This window comes from Sylvia atricapilla, chromosome W, assembly GCF_009819655.1.
Source record: "Sylvia atricapilla isolate bSylAtr1 chromosome W, bSylAtr1.pri, whole genome shotgun sequence".
NCBI lineage: Eukaryota > Metazoa > Chordata > Aves > Passeriformes > Sylviidae > Sylvia > Sylvia atricapilla.
Window position 1 is genome coordinate 15362372 of NC_089173.1, and position 13700 is coordinate 15376071.

A 13700-nucleotide genomic window follows, 5' to 3' on the forward strand; every position below is an offset into this window, starting at 1 on the left:
TCTGTAATATTTGTACATGCGGCAAGAGAGTCAGAGAGAAGCAACTTTATATTAAAAATAAAATCAAATAAATAAAAAATCAACCCCAAGTGCGAAGTTTGTTATATTAAAGTGCCAGTTTGTCTCATATGCCAAACAAACCTAATATTGGGTGTATTTAGTGGAAAGACTGCTGAGGAAAATAACACAGTAGTTGTATTAATGGATGGGAAATATAAATAACAAAGGATTGAGCTGCATGATGTTGTTTTGAAGTGGCACCAATGTTTCTGAGAGCCTGAATTTTGACAGTTTATGCACATATTGACTTTCTCCAGCTCAGTGCAGGACAACTTGTGCTAACAACCGGAAGTGTTCATTTTTCTGTTAGAGGCCATAACCTGCATTTCTTTTGGGTTACAAGAGATCAAATTCAAGTGCAGGATCTTGTACATCCCTTTGGTTTGTATTTCCACAAAAACTTCTCAGTTACTGGCACCATGCAAACACAGACCTACCAAATCAACAGTGATGAATTAACTCTGGCACATCACATTGCTCAACTCTGCATAATAGTCATGGACAAGGGTAAGGAATTGAATAGAATCAATGAAGTGCCCAATTACAAAATGAAGAATTTGCCCTTCACAGCAGGGTCAAAAGGTGTGAAGCAAGAAAACTCACACTGACACTTCATGTACAACTTGGTCATTTGCAACGGTCCCCTAAACCATTTTTTTTAACTGAACCCAGCAAAACTATACAGAATGTGAAAGAATATCTGCAACAGATCTCAAAGGACAGTGTAGAGAAATCCATTATGGTGTACCTTATGTTTAAATTAACTTAACAGATACGGCCTGTAAAACAAACACAGTATGAACCTGTGGATTTTTTTTTTTTCTTTTTAAAAAAAGGACTTTTACAGAATTCAAGTAGTGTAGCAGGAAACCATAGATGCCTTTTGATCACAGGTCAGGCAAAATAGAGCCGCTTGCTGGATTTCCCCCTTGCTTGTGTCTGCACAGGTGTCCCAGTGGATCTATAAGTCTGTGGACGTGAGCTTTTTCATGCTCCGTCGCTGAGCTAAACTGGAGGCTGCCACAGGCTCCAGCACTGGCTGAAATGTCTTGTGATTCAGTGCAGAATATGTAGCAGCCATGGCTCCCTAAAAAAAAATAAATACATAATAACAATTCATATATATATAGAAGTTTTAATCAAAAAATAAAGCAATTAAACATTAATTACTCTACTAACTCCATTAAAACCAAACAAGACTTATGCCAGGTCATGTGAATTCTCTAAAGTTTGTTAGGGGAAAAAAAACATCTGTTGTTGACTCCTTCCAATGTCTATGCATGGGTGTCTGACACTTCTTTCTCTTTCTTTTGTATCCCTTAGATGTAGGAGTGACCTGTTAATGTAGGTCAGAATTTGTATCTTTCAAGCCAGATTAGCACCAATTTCTCAAATACAGCCATTTCAGTGGTTACTCAGGTCCTGACTTAGGAGACAACTGAAGAACTACCTTAGAGAAAACACACACAAAAATATCTTCCTCTACAGAGAGGTTAAAATTAATTATTTACTAAATTAATTTGAAGAGGGACTTTATACAAGGGTATGTAGTGCCAGGACAAGGGGAATGGCTTCCCACTGCCAGAGGGCAGGGTTAGATGGGATATTTGGAAGGAATTCTTCCCTGTGAGGGTGGGGAGGCCCTGCCCAGAGAAGCTGTGGCTGCCCCTGGATCCCTGGAAGTGTCCAAGACCAGGTTGGATGGGGCTTGGAGCAGCCTGGGACAGTGAAAGTTGTCCCTGCCCATGGCAGGGGATGGATGGTCCAGCTTTAAGGTCCCTCACAACCCAAACCATTCCACCATTCCATCAATTTGTCTCACTATGTAAAACTTAAATGTGTTCATACTACAGAAAACAAATAGAAAAAATGAGACTTCTGTCTGTAGATCTAAACCAACTGAACTCCTTGCACAGCCCCCAGCTGAAGCAGCATCCCAGGTGGGTTTACCTTTACTAGATGTGGGGCATCTTGCCTGTTGAGCTGATAATGAGGCAGCTGGTCCCTACATGCAATCCAGGAATGCTTCAGCACCTGCTCGGCCGTGTACCGCTGGTGGGGATCCACGTGCAGCATGTGTGACAACAAATCCTGCAGGGAAGGGAAACACAAAGATTGCTCAGTCCAAATCATATTAGGTGGTCTTTAAAGCAGCAGAGATGGCAGCAATGAGAGAAGCACCCGATGTGGAGGGATTAACACAATGCCAACACACAGAGATCAGCAGACAAACAGGATCATTCTGTGCCCTGACACTGCAGAAGGCTGAGAACAATGTGTGGTACTATTGGAGCAGTTCAACAGAGCCAGCCTTGATTGCAAAGCAACTCACTGTTGTGCCTTTCATGTTTATTATGAATATAATCTTTAAAAGACTAGAAATCCTATTCAAATGTAGCAGGCAGATTTTATGGAGGAAAGCTATTATTTGCAAATCTCTCTCCTTGTTCATTCTGCACTTTGGGCTCTGCTGACTCCTTACTACAACTGAATTCAGAGACAGTGAGACACCAGCAAGGAATTTTTCCTTCAAGAAGCCACATAAAGCATAAAGCCAACAGCAATGGACATTTGTTTTTGCCTGTTAGAAGAATTAGCAATAAGCTACTGATTAATTATAACACTGGTACAAAGGAGAGGTGGGTGGGAAGGGCACAGAACAGAGACAGCAATAGTTTGAAATAAAACCAAAATATGAGCAAGCTGACAGAATGTTCCCTTTGTTTTAGGTACAAAATGTGAAGCAATCTTAAATACAGAAGTGAATTTCTCATGCTAAGACAGCAGCAGCCAAAAAGCATTCTGAATCACTCCTACTGAAATGAACAGTAGTACAGTTCCAAAGGATCGGGAAAAATATTTAAACATTAATATTTAATATTAATGCTGATCTTTTTAAAAGGTAACACTGGTGATTAAGATACCCACAGAATGGGTCAACACCATCCCAGGGAAGCCATATTGATTACAGATGGAGTCTTTAAATAAAATGTTGGAGCAGATATCCTTCCCTGCAATAAAGTCTGCAGATAATAATAACAAATTACACTTGTAGAGCAGTAGACTTCATTGAGCTGATAAAGCTCAGTAGACTTATTTGGAATTCTACAAAAATATAAAACCAAAACACATTTACACCTTTGCTGCATCTGAAACAGTGTCCCAGTTGCCTCCACTTAGAGAGAATTTTCCACTGCCTATCCGTACTAGGATCTCCTCAGGAGTATCATTGGGACCATTGGCAAATGGAGTATAGCTGGTGAAAGAAAAAAAACAAAAACAAAAACAAACCAAAAAAAACCCTTGTTAGATAAAAACTGCAAGAAATTGGTAATATCTCGTGAATCAGAGTCAATATCCCACTGCCAACAGAAACATATCACAGAATATATACATATACTATTAAATATTAATATTTCTAATATTAAATGGGAAGCACAGATTTATCAAGAGAATAATTTCCAATAGACAGGATTCAGCCATAAGACTAAAAATCTGCTCTTTTTCTGTTAGAGTAGAATTCAGCAAACATCTCTCATTTGGCCACTAGGTGCTTCCTAGAGCTTCATCAGGTTTGGGTGTTTAGGAAACTCCAGAGATCACAACCCAGAGTGTTCTACACAGGAATGCAGCAGGGGCAGGAGACACAAGGTGAGTAAAGGGGATGCAGTGGAGGACAAGAGGCCGGAGGGTAAAAAGAAACCCACCACATATTTTCACAGACCAAATTCCCTCCTGAAAACTGGGGGAAGTCTTTTCAACCCCGAAGTCCTGCACTATGGGAAGAGAAACCTTGATCCTACTTGTGAGATAAATGTGGTTTATTTGGCTTTGACTCAGAGCTGCCTGTCCCGCCTGAGTGTCTGTGTCATTCCATGAGCCCATGCCTCACCATTTCTATGGAAGCAAAGATTCAGGCAACATTCTGGGATTTTACATAAACAAAACAGCTCAGAAATATTCTCACCCTGCCAACATTGTGTAAAGGAGAACTCCCAAGCTCCATATGTCACAAGCAGCATCATATCCCTGTCTCATGAGAACCTATGAAACAAAGAGCGTTAAAGACTTGTCATATATTAAAAAAACCACCCCAAAACGACATCACAACCTAAGGAAGGGTAAGACCATCCCTGGATCATGTCAGATTTGATTATTGATTTTCTAATATACAGGTTGCATAAAATACCAACAATATTTCTTGTTCCCAGGTCATCTCTTAAGATTTTCAACAGGCTTACATCTTATTTTTGAGGGTGAACTCTGCTGTTTTTAAAGCAGGTTTATAATAAACACCTGCCTTAGTGTTTAAAAAGCATACATGATTATATTTAAAGAAAAGTAGCAGAACTGTTGAAGTTTTTTTCCCAGCATTGCTGAAATGTTTAAGCATTTGATGCACCAAAAACAGCATAAAGAAAACACAGAGCAGCTTGAAATACCTCTGGTGCTACAAAGTTTGCCGTGTAGCAGGGAGTTAGAAGTAGTCCATTTTCTCCTCGAAGTTGTTTTGCAAATCCAAAATCACAAATCCTGATGGAATCAGCATTGTTTGAATCATCAGTGTATAAAATATTACTGGGTTTAAGGTCTCGGTGCACTATCTTTAAGCAAAGACATTAGAAAAGCCACAATTTAGGAGGAGCAGGTACATCTGTTTGTAATTTACAATTTATGCAAGCTATTCTCTAGATGAATATACTTATGAGAGTTTTAAACAACTATATAACTTTAAAGTACCCAAAAATTCTAGTTCAAGTAATGTAATAAAAACCTCCTGGCTCATAATGCAACTGGAACCAACATCACCATTTGGCAACAAGGAGAACAGGACAAAAATCTGCTGTTTCATAAAGTGTAGAGTCCAAAGGCTTTGCCAGGATGACAGGGTAAATTGTTTCTATTACTCTATTATTTCTATTATAACCTTTGTGATAAAATACAAAATCCTGTAGCATGAGAACAAGCCAAGAAAAGCACACAGGGCAAGGGAGAAGTAATTTCAGAGCTGTGACAGGGGTCTGGGGTGGGAGGGCTCACTCACTCCCTGGCAGTGCAGGTAGTCGACAGTCTTGGCGATGGTGAAGAGCACAGCGCTGGCCTCCCGCTCCGAGAAGAATTTCTGCCTCAGGATCCGGTCCAGCAGCTCCCCTCCTTTCATCAGCTCCGTGACCAGGTAGATGAATCTGCCATCATCATACACCTGGGGAGAAGTTGAACAGTGCACTCACACAGAATACACTCTGAGCTATTAAAAGGCAACATCTGCAGTGACACATCCCCAGAAATCCCCTCCTCCCACAGGAGCGGGCAGCACAAACAGCAGGGACTGCCAAAGCAGGGAGTGCAAGGCAGCTCATGTGTCATCCTGGGAGTTCATGACTCAAGCTGTTAATTCATCACTCTCAATTCAAGTTGTTAATTCATCACTCTGAGTTACATTTTTCAGTGTAAGGACTTTTGTTGGAAGAGGAGAGCAGCCCTACAACTCCCTACTGCTCTTCCCTTCGAGGGTCATTCTGGCATAGACATAACAACACGCAGGCCACTGCTTTCTTTTTTTTTTTTTTTTTTTTTCATTTTTGGTTACCAACACATTGGCTGCTCCTTTGAAACAAGAAGAAATGTGGCATTTCTAACCTTTATATCATTTCTCACTTCAGGCTGGTTAAACAGGCTTTAGAAAAAATTAGTATCAGGACAATGTTGTATTTTGAAACACTCCCTCTACTATTACATACTGCTCTCCAAGTACATTTTTCTATGTAAAAGAAACTTAATGAATCCCAATAAACTGCCTACATCTGCATTTATTTTTTCAGCACTGACTAATAAGAGGCAGCAGAAAAGGAAGTACATACATCCTTTAAAGTAATAATATTTGGATGTTGCCCATAACGCATGAGAATCTCGATTTCTTCTGAGGGATCCCTTTTGCTTTTATCAATTATCTGCAAAATATAACAGGAAAAACAACCTGCATAAGCAAACTCTATTTAATAAAGACTTTTTTTGTATTTAGATTCTCATTTAAACAACAGAATACAAAAATCCTAGAGTTCATTACTTCTTACTAATAATGAGTAATAATCTTCCAGCTTCTAATCACATTTATTAGTTTCTTGCTCTATCTTTGTTAAAACTCTATCATTAATGCAGCCTGTCCTGCTCCACTGAACAAGGAAATGCACTGGTCTGAAGCATCACTAATTCTCTGCAGCCCAGTTCCACCCTTGTGAATCCCATTTTATTTCAGGTGTTCCCATCATTGTACAGGATTTTCAGCTTTCAAGATTGTAACTTATGAACACAAACAGCCACAATAACTGGAAAATTCACAAATACAAGTTTTCAAATCTACTAGCTAATATTTTCAGAATATCAGAGTGGAATTTATGCTAATACCTTCACAGCAAACTCCATATTTGTAGCTATGTGGATACATCTCTTGCAAACAGAGTAGGAGCCTACACCAATATCTTCCTTCAGTTCATAGACATCAGTGAACTGTGCACTGTTTCCGTGAAGCTGCTTTAAAAAAACACAGGCAAATAGTTATCTAAAGCAACAGAATTCTCTTTGCCATTACACTGGTACCAACAGCAGAAGTTTCTCCTGCTTGCTCATGATTTTTCTTTGAAATTCTGCCTCCAAAGAAACAGTAACTCACTTTTAAAAATCAAAAATATGGAAGTATTTAATAAGACATGTTTTATAGTGGTCTCCTCAACAAAGCAAGAACAACTCTAAATACCGAATATTGGTAAGCCTTTGACATGTCAAAGAAGTTTCTCAAAAAGCAAAGCATTACCTGGACTATGGGCAGGATATTGGTGAGGGGTGATATTTTATGGTCTTCTACAGTAGTAGTTGCAACAAAACTAAATCCCTTGAAGAGCTGGTGGGCGTTTGCACTGGGTGGGACCCCTGGAGAATCTGGGGGCACACAGACACACAGGATTAGTGTGGCTACATCTCAGCAAGGCCATTTCATAACATTCCGGAGAGGTATGTTATAAAAACCATCGTGAGGGAAGGACAGCAAAGAAGAGGAACATCAATGTCAAATAATAAATAAAACTTCTTGTTTGTTATCTGTGCTCTCTTGCTTCAGTAACAAACACAAACAAGTATTCCAGGGTTTAGATAAAAACTGCAAAGCACTGCAGGAATTTATGTGAGAACACATGTTCTAAGGATGAAGTTTACTGAAGCAAAACTACTTATGGAAAAGAAATAAAGATCATTGTCTTGTGCTCAACAGCTTTGTAACACAGAAGAGCAACAACAGAATGTGCTGGTTCAGTGGTGAATGAGCTGCTGGCAAGGCACAAGTGAGGCAACACAAGAATATCCAATTAGAAAATTTTCACTGAAAAAAATATCCCTGAATTATTAGAATTAAGTTTTCCTCAGGTTATATTCTGTGCACCTCTGAATTCACTGTCTGAAATCTCACAGTGAGCACAGCTCAATAATTTTGTGTACTCTATTAAGAGCACAGACCTTTTCCAAACAAACGTGGGAAGAGGGTTTAGAAGCTGGATGCAGCAGGAAAAAAAAATTTACAAAAGAAAACCTGAAGTGAAACTTGAAGCAGACCAAGTAACAATAATGATAATAGCTAATGTTTCTTTAAGCAAGGCATTATCAATGAAATACTGACCCTAAAAAGAATCACTACTGCAATCAAATTGAGTTTACTTTTCGTATAAATACTTCCCCTCAAACACTGCATGCCTGGCTTTAATCATAACTAGAAACCATAGTCCAGTTTTTAATATTCCATTTTTTTTTTCCTGAGTCAAAGATTAGCAAAATATTCAAAGAACAGAAACCTGCTGAGGGGAACATCCTCCTTCAAAGCACTGGAACCCTGGTGCAACCTTTCCATTTAACTTTGTCCCTGGCTTTTCTGCTTGTTGTTTTAGCATTCATTTAACCCTCCTACCCCACATACCTCACCCATTTATAGCCATGCACAGTTACCTTTTGGTGTTTTTGCTGTGAATTCTGGATCAAAACAGAAAGTATCTTCTGGCTTTCCAGAGGCAGGTTTGAATGGAGGCTGAATTTCTCTTCTGAACAGTTTCTGAAAGAGAAGGACAAAGATTTAAGAGTCAGTGAAGCTTCCATGAGCGCTGTTATTTTGCCAAAATAAAGGGTAAAGGAGAAAGACCTCAACCAGTGTCAGGCACATCCGTCTTGGCAAGGAACTGCCCGTTCTCAAAGCTCTATTCCAGGTTTTTCTAATCCACCAAACTAAATCAGGGGATGTTCTGGGTTGAGCTGCCTCCTATCCCATATATCCATCCCATATCTTGGATACATTGTTATGTCTCGCAGCTGAATCCCACCCTCTTGGGGGGGGCCTGCAGTTCGTTCTTTTTTTTTTTTTTTTCCTGTTTCGGCTCTTGCTTTTGCTAGCTCGGCTGCTTTTGCCTTCTTCGCTTCGCTTTGCTTTGCGATCCGGCTGCCCCTGCCGCCGTTTTTCTTCCCCCCCGCTGCTTCTGTTTGGTTTTTTTTCACTCCTTCCTTCCCCCCCCCCGCCCCCCCAAGGTTTGAACCGGCTCCAGACCTGACCTGACCTGACAAGTTGGAGAAGTCCCGGGCCAGAGAGAGACGCGTCAGCACCCTCCTCATCATCACAGTAACCCGTCTTTTAAAATAAACCGGTTTTTCCACTTTCCTCCGAGGTATTTTTCCTTCCCAAACCCAGGGCTGGGGGGGGGGGAAGGGGTGGTGGAGGTTTGGTTTAGGGGACTCCTTTTGGAGGTTCTTCCCTAATTTACTCCAAACCAGGACATTTCTTGGTGCGTTGGCCGGGAAAGGGCCAGAGAAAGTGGAAAAACCTTAATAATAATATTGGTGGTTCTAGTTGTTTTGTGGGTGTATTGGGATGTTTTTCTGGATTCATAATGTCATTCGGGGTGAAAGCCTGCCAATATTTCTGGTCCCCAGGGGTTTTTGAGGTTTTAATACCTCTGTGGTACCTAGGGTTATTCCCTTACTTAGAAAAAGCTCTGGTATTGCTACTAATACGTAGTTTTTGGGGCCGTGGGGCACTAACCAGAATATTCATTGGGCTGGGCTTGTTTGTGATGCTTTATAGGAGGGCTGTTAAGATGCTTAAATCTGTTCCAGGAGTGTATAGTTCGTTGTTATGGTGGTGCATTCAGTTTGTTAGGGGAGAAGCAGGGGGAGAGTTTTTTCAGCCTCTGTCTTCCCTCTTCTCCTTTGAATTTTTTACATCTCTATTAGAAAATCTTCAGTTTCCCCTGAGTGTTAAAGAGACCATCTTTCTGGCATTTAATCTAGTAAGTCTTTTCTATACTGTCTGCAGTTTATATAAAATAAAAGCTGAGATTTCCAAAGGGGCTAATGAGACTCCTGATTTAGGGGTAAAGCCCACAAAGAGGAATCTTGAGTGGAGTGGGAAATGGGAAGATATGGGCCAAATTTTAAAGGAATTTTCTGATCCTATAGTCTGGGACGTCCCATCTGAACAAATTCAGAACCCAGCTGAGGTGGCGAAGTATTTGAAAGAGAAGTGCCGTGGTAATACTAAGGAGAAAAGGATTATTGCAGTGAGCTGGGCCCTGGCATACGTTTACCGTAGTCTGCTAGATACTGAAGGACAGCAGATAAAAGAAAGGGAACAGGGAGATAAGCTAGTTACCACCCCAGTCACTCAGGCTGCAGCTAATATCCCGGGCTCCAGGCCAACAGCTAAACCAGACAGGGAGTCTAAGACACTGGCAGTCGCAGGGGCAAAGAGAGCACGAAAGACTGATCGACCAGTAGAGGATGATGATGATGAAGGTGAAGGGCCCTCAAGGCCTCCCGAGGACACCCAATCAGAAGCTGGACAAACTGATGTAAAATCAGAAGCTGAACCAACTGACACCCGGTTGGAAGCTGGACCAACTGGCCTAAGATCAAATGTCCAAGCAGCTGGCACAAGATCAGGACCCACTATTGATGCTTTTTCCCTGAAGGACCTTCGAGGTTTGAGAAAGGATTACACTCGACGACCAGATGAGTCTATAATTAGTTGGTTAGTCCGTCTCTGGGATGCTGCAGGCGAAGCTACAATTCTGGATGGCACTGAAGCAAGGCATTTGGGCTCCCTGTCACATGATCCATTATTGACCAAGGAATGATGAGGGTAGCTACCCCTTGCAGTCTCTGGGAACGAGTCCTGGGAAGTGTGGCACAAAGATACCTGTGTGCAGACGACCTCTACATGCAGCAGACCCAGTGGAAGACCATAGAACAAGGGATTCAACGCTTGAGAGAAATGGCAGTGGTGGAGATCGTCTTCTCAGATGACCTAAATATTAAGAACCCAGACTTGGTACTATGTACACCCGTGATGTGGCAAAAACTTGTACGACTTGGGCCATCTGAATACGCTTCTGCTCTAGCAATAATGAAGCGGGAGGAGACATATGAGACTGTGCTCGATATGGCAAGGAAGCTTCGAGCATATGCTGATTCAGTACATGGCCCAACTCACGCCAGGTTTGCAGCTGTGGAAACACGACTGCAGAAATTGGAAGATAAATTAGAGGAAAATCACAAAAAACTCAGGGAAGAGATTAGGGAGGACTTCCTCCAAGTTTCAGCCATTAAAATTAGAGGCCCTGGTGTTCAACGCGGGCGTACCTCTGTTGGGGAGAGAAGGCGCACTCCGAGAACCGAGTTGTGGGTCTTCTTGCGTGAAGCTGGGGAGGACATGAGGAGGTGGGACGGAAAACCCACTGCTGCTCTGGCACAACGGGTGTGTAAATTGAAAGAAGGTAGGATTCAAAGAGGAAGTCCTACTAAACAGAGAGCAGCACCACTTGTCTGCAGTCGGGACGATGATGATATGTCTGATCCCCTGGAGGGAACCTCTAGGACATATGTCCAGAGAAAGAAAGATAATCAGGCTTAGAGGGGCCCTGCCTCTAGCCAGGTAGAGGTTGGGGAGAATAGTGTGTTTTGGACTGTGTGGATTCGATGGCCTGGCACATCGGCGCCACAGAGACATGAGGCTTGGGTTGACACTGGATCACAATGTACTTTGGTGCCATCGGAACATGTGGGGGCAGAACCAATTTCCATTGCCGGGGTGACGGGGGAGTACAAGAGTTGACTTTGTTGGAGGCTGAGGTGATCCTGACTGGAAAGGACTGGCAGAGACACCTGAATGTGACCGGCCCAGAGGCCCCGTATATTCTGGGCATAGATTTTCTTCGGAATGGGTATTTCAAAGACCCAAAGGGATTCAGATGGGCATTTGGAATAGCATCTGTAGAAACAGAGGGTGTTAAGCAACTGAACACCCTGTCTGGACTATCGAATGACCCATCTGCTGTGGGATTGTTGAAGGTGGAAGATCAGCAGGTGCCAGTCGCCACTTCTATAGTGCATCGGCGGCACTATAGAACAGCTCGAGATGCAGTGATTCCCATCCACAAAATGATTCGTGAGTTGGAGAGCCAAGGGGTGGTCTGTAAAACCCACTCACCCTTTAACAGCCCCATCTGGCCTGTGCGCAAGTCGGATGGAGAATGGAGATTGACTGTGGACTACAGGGCATTGAATGAAGTGACTCCACCGCTGAGCGCTGCCGTGCCGGACATGCTGGAACTCCAGTATGAGCTGGAGTCCAAGGCAGCAAGGTGGTATGCCACTATTGACATCGCCAATGCCTTTTTCTCCATTCCTCTGGTTGCAGAATGCAGGCCTCAGTTTGCTTTCACCTGGAGGGGTGTGCAGTATACTTGGAATCGACTGCCCCAGGGGTGGAAGCACAGTCCTACCATTTGTCATGGATTGATCCAAACTGTATTGGAAGAAGGTGAGGCTCCAGAACATCTGCAGTACATCGATGACATCATTGTGTGGGGGAACACTGCAGCTGAAGTGTTTGAAAAAGGAGAGAAGATTATCCAGATTCTCCTGAAAGCTGGTTTTGCCATCAAGAAGAGCAAAGTTAAAGGACCTGCTAGAGAAATTCAGTTCCTGGGAATTAAGTGGGAAGATGGACGGCGTCAGATTCCCACTGATGTCATCAATAAGATCACAGTGATGTCTCCACCAACTAACAAGAAGGAGACACAAGCTTTCCTAGGTGTCATAGGTTTTTGGAGGATGCATATTCCAGAATATAGTCAGATTGTAAGCCCTCTCCACCTGGTAACTCGCAAGAAAAACACTTTCCAGTGGGGCCCTGAACAGCAACACACTTTTACTAAGATCAAACAGGAGATTGCTCACGCGGTAGCCCTTGGCCCAGTCAGGATGGAACCGGACGTGAAGAACGTGCTCTATTCCGCAGCCGGGAGCCACGGTCTGTCCTGAAGCCTTTGGCAGAAGGTGCCTGGGGAGACTCGAGGCCGACCACTGGGATTTTGGAGTTGAAGTTACCGAGGGTCAGAAGCCAGCTATACTCCAACAGAAAAGGAAATTCTAGCAGCCTATGAAGGGGTTCGGGCCGCCTCAGAGGTCATAGGTACAGAAGCAGAACTCCTCCTGGTACCCCGACTACCAGTGCTAGGGTGGATGTTTAGAGGAAAGGGTCCCTCCACCCACCACGCCACCAGGGCTACCTGGAGCAAGTGGATTGCCCTCGTTGTACAACGTCCTCAAGTTGGGAAATTGAATCGCCCTGGAATTTTGGAAGTAATTACAAACTGGCCCGAAAGGTGAAAGTTTCAGTGTTGCAGATGAAGAACAAGAACCAGTGACCCGGGTTGAGGAAGCTCCGCCATACGACCAGTTGCCAGCAGAGGAAATATGTTACGCTTTATTCACCGACGGTTCCTGCCGTGTCATAGGGATGGGTCGGAGGGGGAAGGCAGCTGTATGGAGCCCCACACGACACATCGTAGGGGTCGTTGAAGGAGAGGGTGGATCCAGTCAATTTGCTGAACTCAAAGCCATTAAACTGGCCCTAGATATTGCAAAGAGAGAGAAGTGGCCAAGGCTCTATCTGTATACTGATTCTTGGATGGTAGCCAATGCTCTGTGGGGATGGCTGAAGAAATGGAAAGAGGCGAACTGGCAGCGTAGAGGGAAACCAATTTGGGCTGCTGAAGAGTGGAAAGATATCGCTGCCCGGTTAGAAAACCTACCTGTGAAGATTCGCCATGTAGATGCCCATGTCCCCAAGAGTAGAGCTAATGAGGAGCAGCAAAATAATCAGCGGGTAGATCAAGCTGCAAAGATAGGGGAGTTGAAGATAGATCTTGACTGGGAGCACAAGGGAGAGTTATTTCTAGCACAATGGGCCCATGATGCCTCAGGTCAACAAGGTAGAGATGCCACCTATAAGTGGGCACGAGACCGAGGGGTGGATTTAACCATGGACAGCATTTCTCAAGTTATCAGTGACTGTGAGACGTGCGCTGCCATTAAGCAAGCCAAGCAGATGAAGCCTCTCTGGTATGGAGGGCGGTGGTCTAAGTACAAGTATGGGGAGGCCTGGCAGATTGATTACATCACACTGCCTCAAACCCGCCAAGGCAAGCGTCATGTGCTGACCATGGTAGAAGCCACCACAAGATGGTTGGAAACCTACCCTGTGTCTCATGCTACAGCCCGCAACACCATCCTGGGCCTTGAAAAGCAGGTCCTTTGGAGGCACGGCA

General features: G+C 43.3%; 1 protein-coding gene across 1 annotated transcript in view; it reads right to left on the minus strand.

The window, feature by feature from the left end:
- Positions 1-424: 424 nt before the first annotated feature.
- The window catches only part of LOC136373347 (ribosomal protein S6 kinase alpha-6-like), a 47619-nt gene continuing 34343 nt past the window's right edge, over positions 425-13700 (minus strand). Inside the window, 10 exon segments of the mRNA XM_066338248.1 lie at positions 425-1147; positions 2011-2151; positions 3199-3316; positions 4028-4104; positions 4503-4660; positions 5101-5263; positions 5922-6011; positions 6466-6588; positions 6872-6996; positions 8050-8152. Of these exon segments, the coding sequence (XP_066194345.1) occupies positions 1022-1147; positions 2011-2151; positions 3199-3316; positions 4028-4104; positions 4503-4660; positions 5101-5263; positions 5922-6011; positions 6466-6588; positions 6872-6996; positions 8050-8152 (1224 nt within the window). The 3' untranslated portion in view covers positions 425-1021.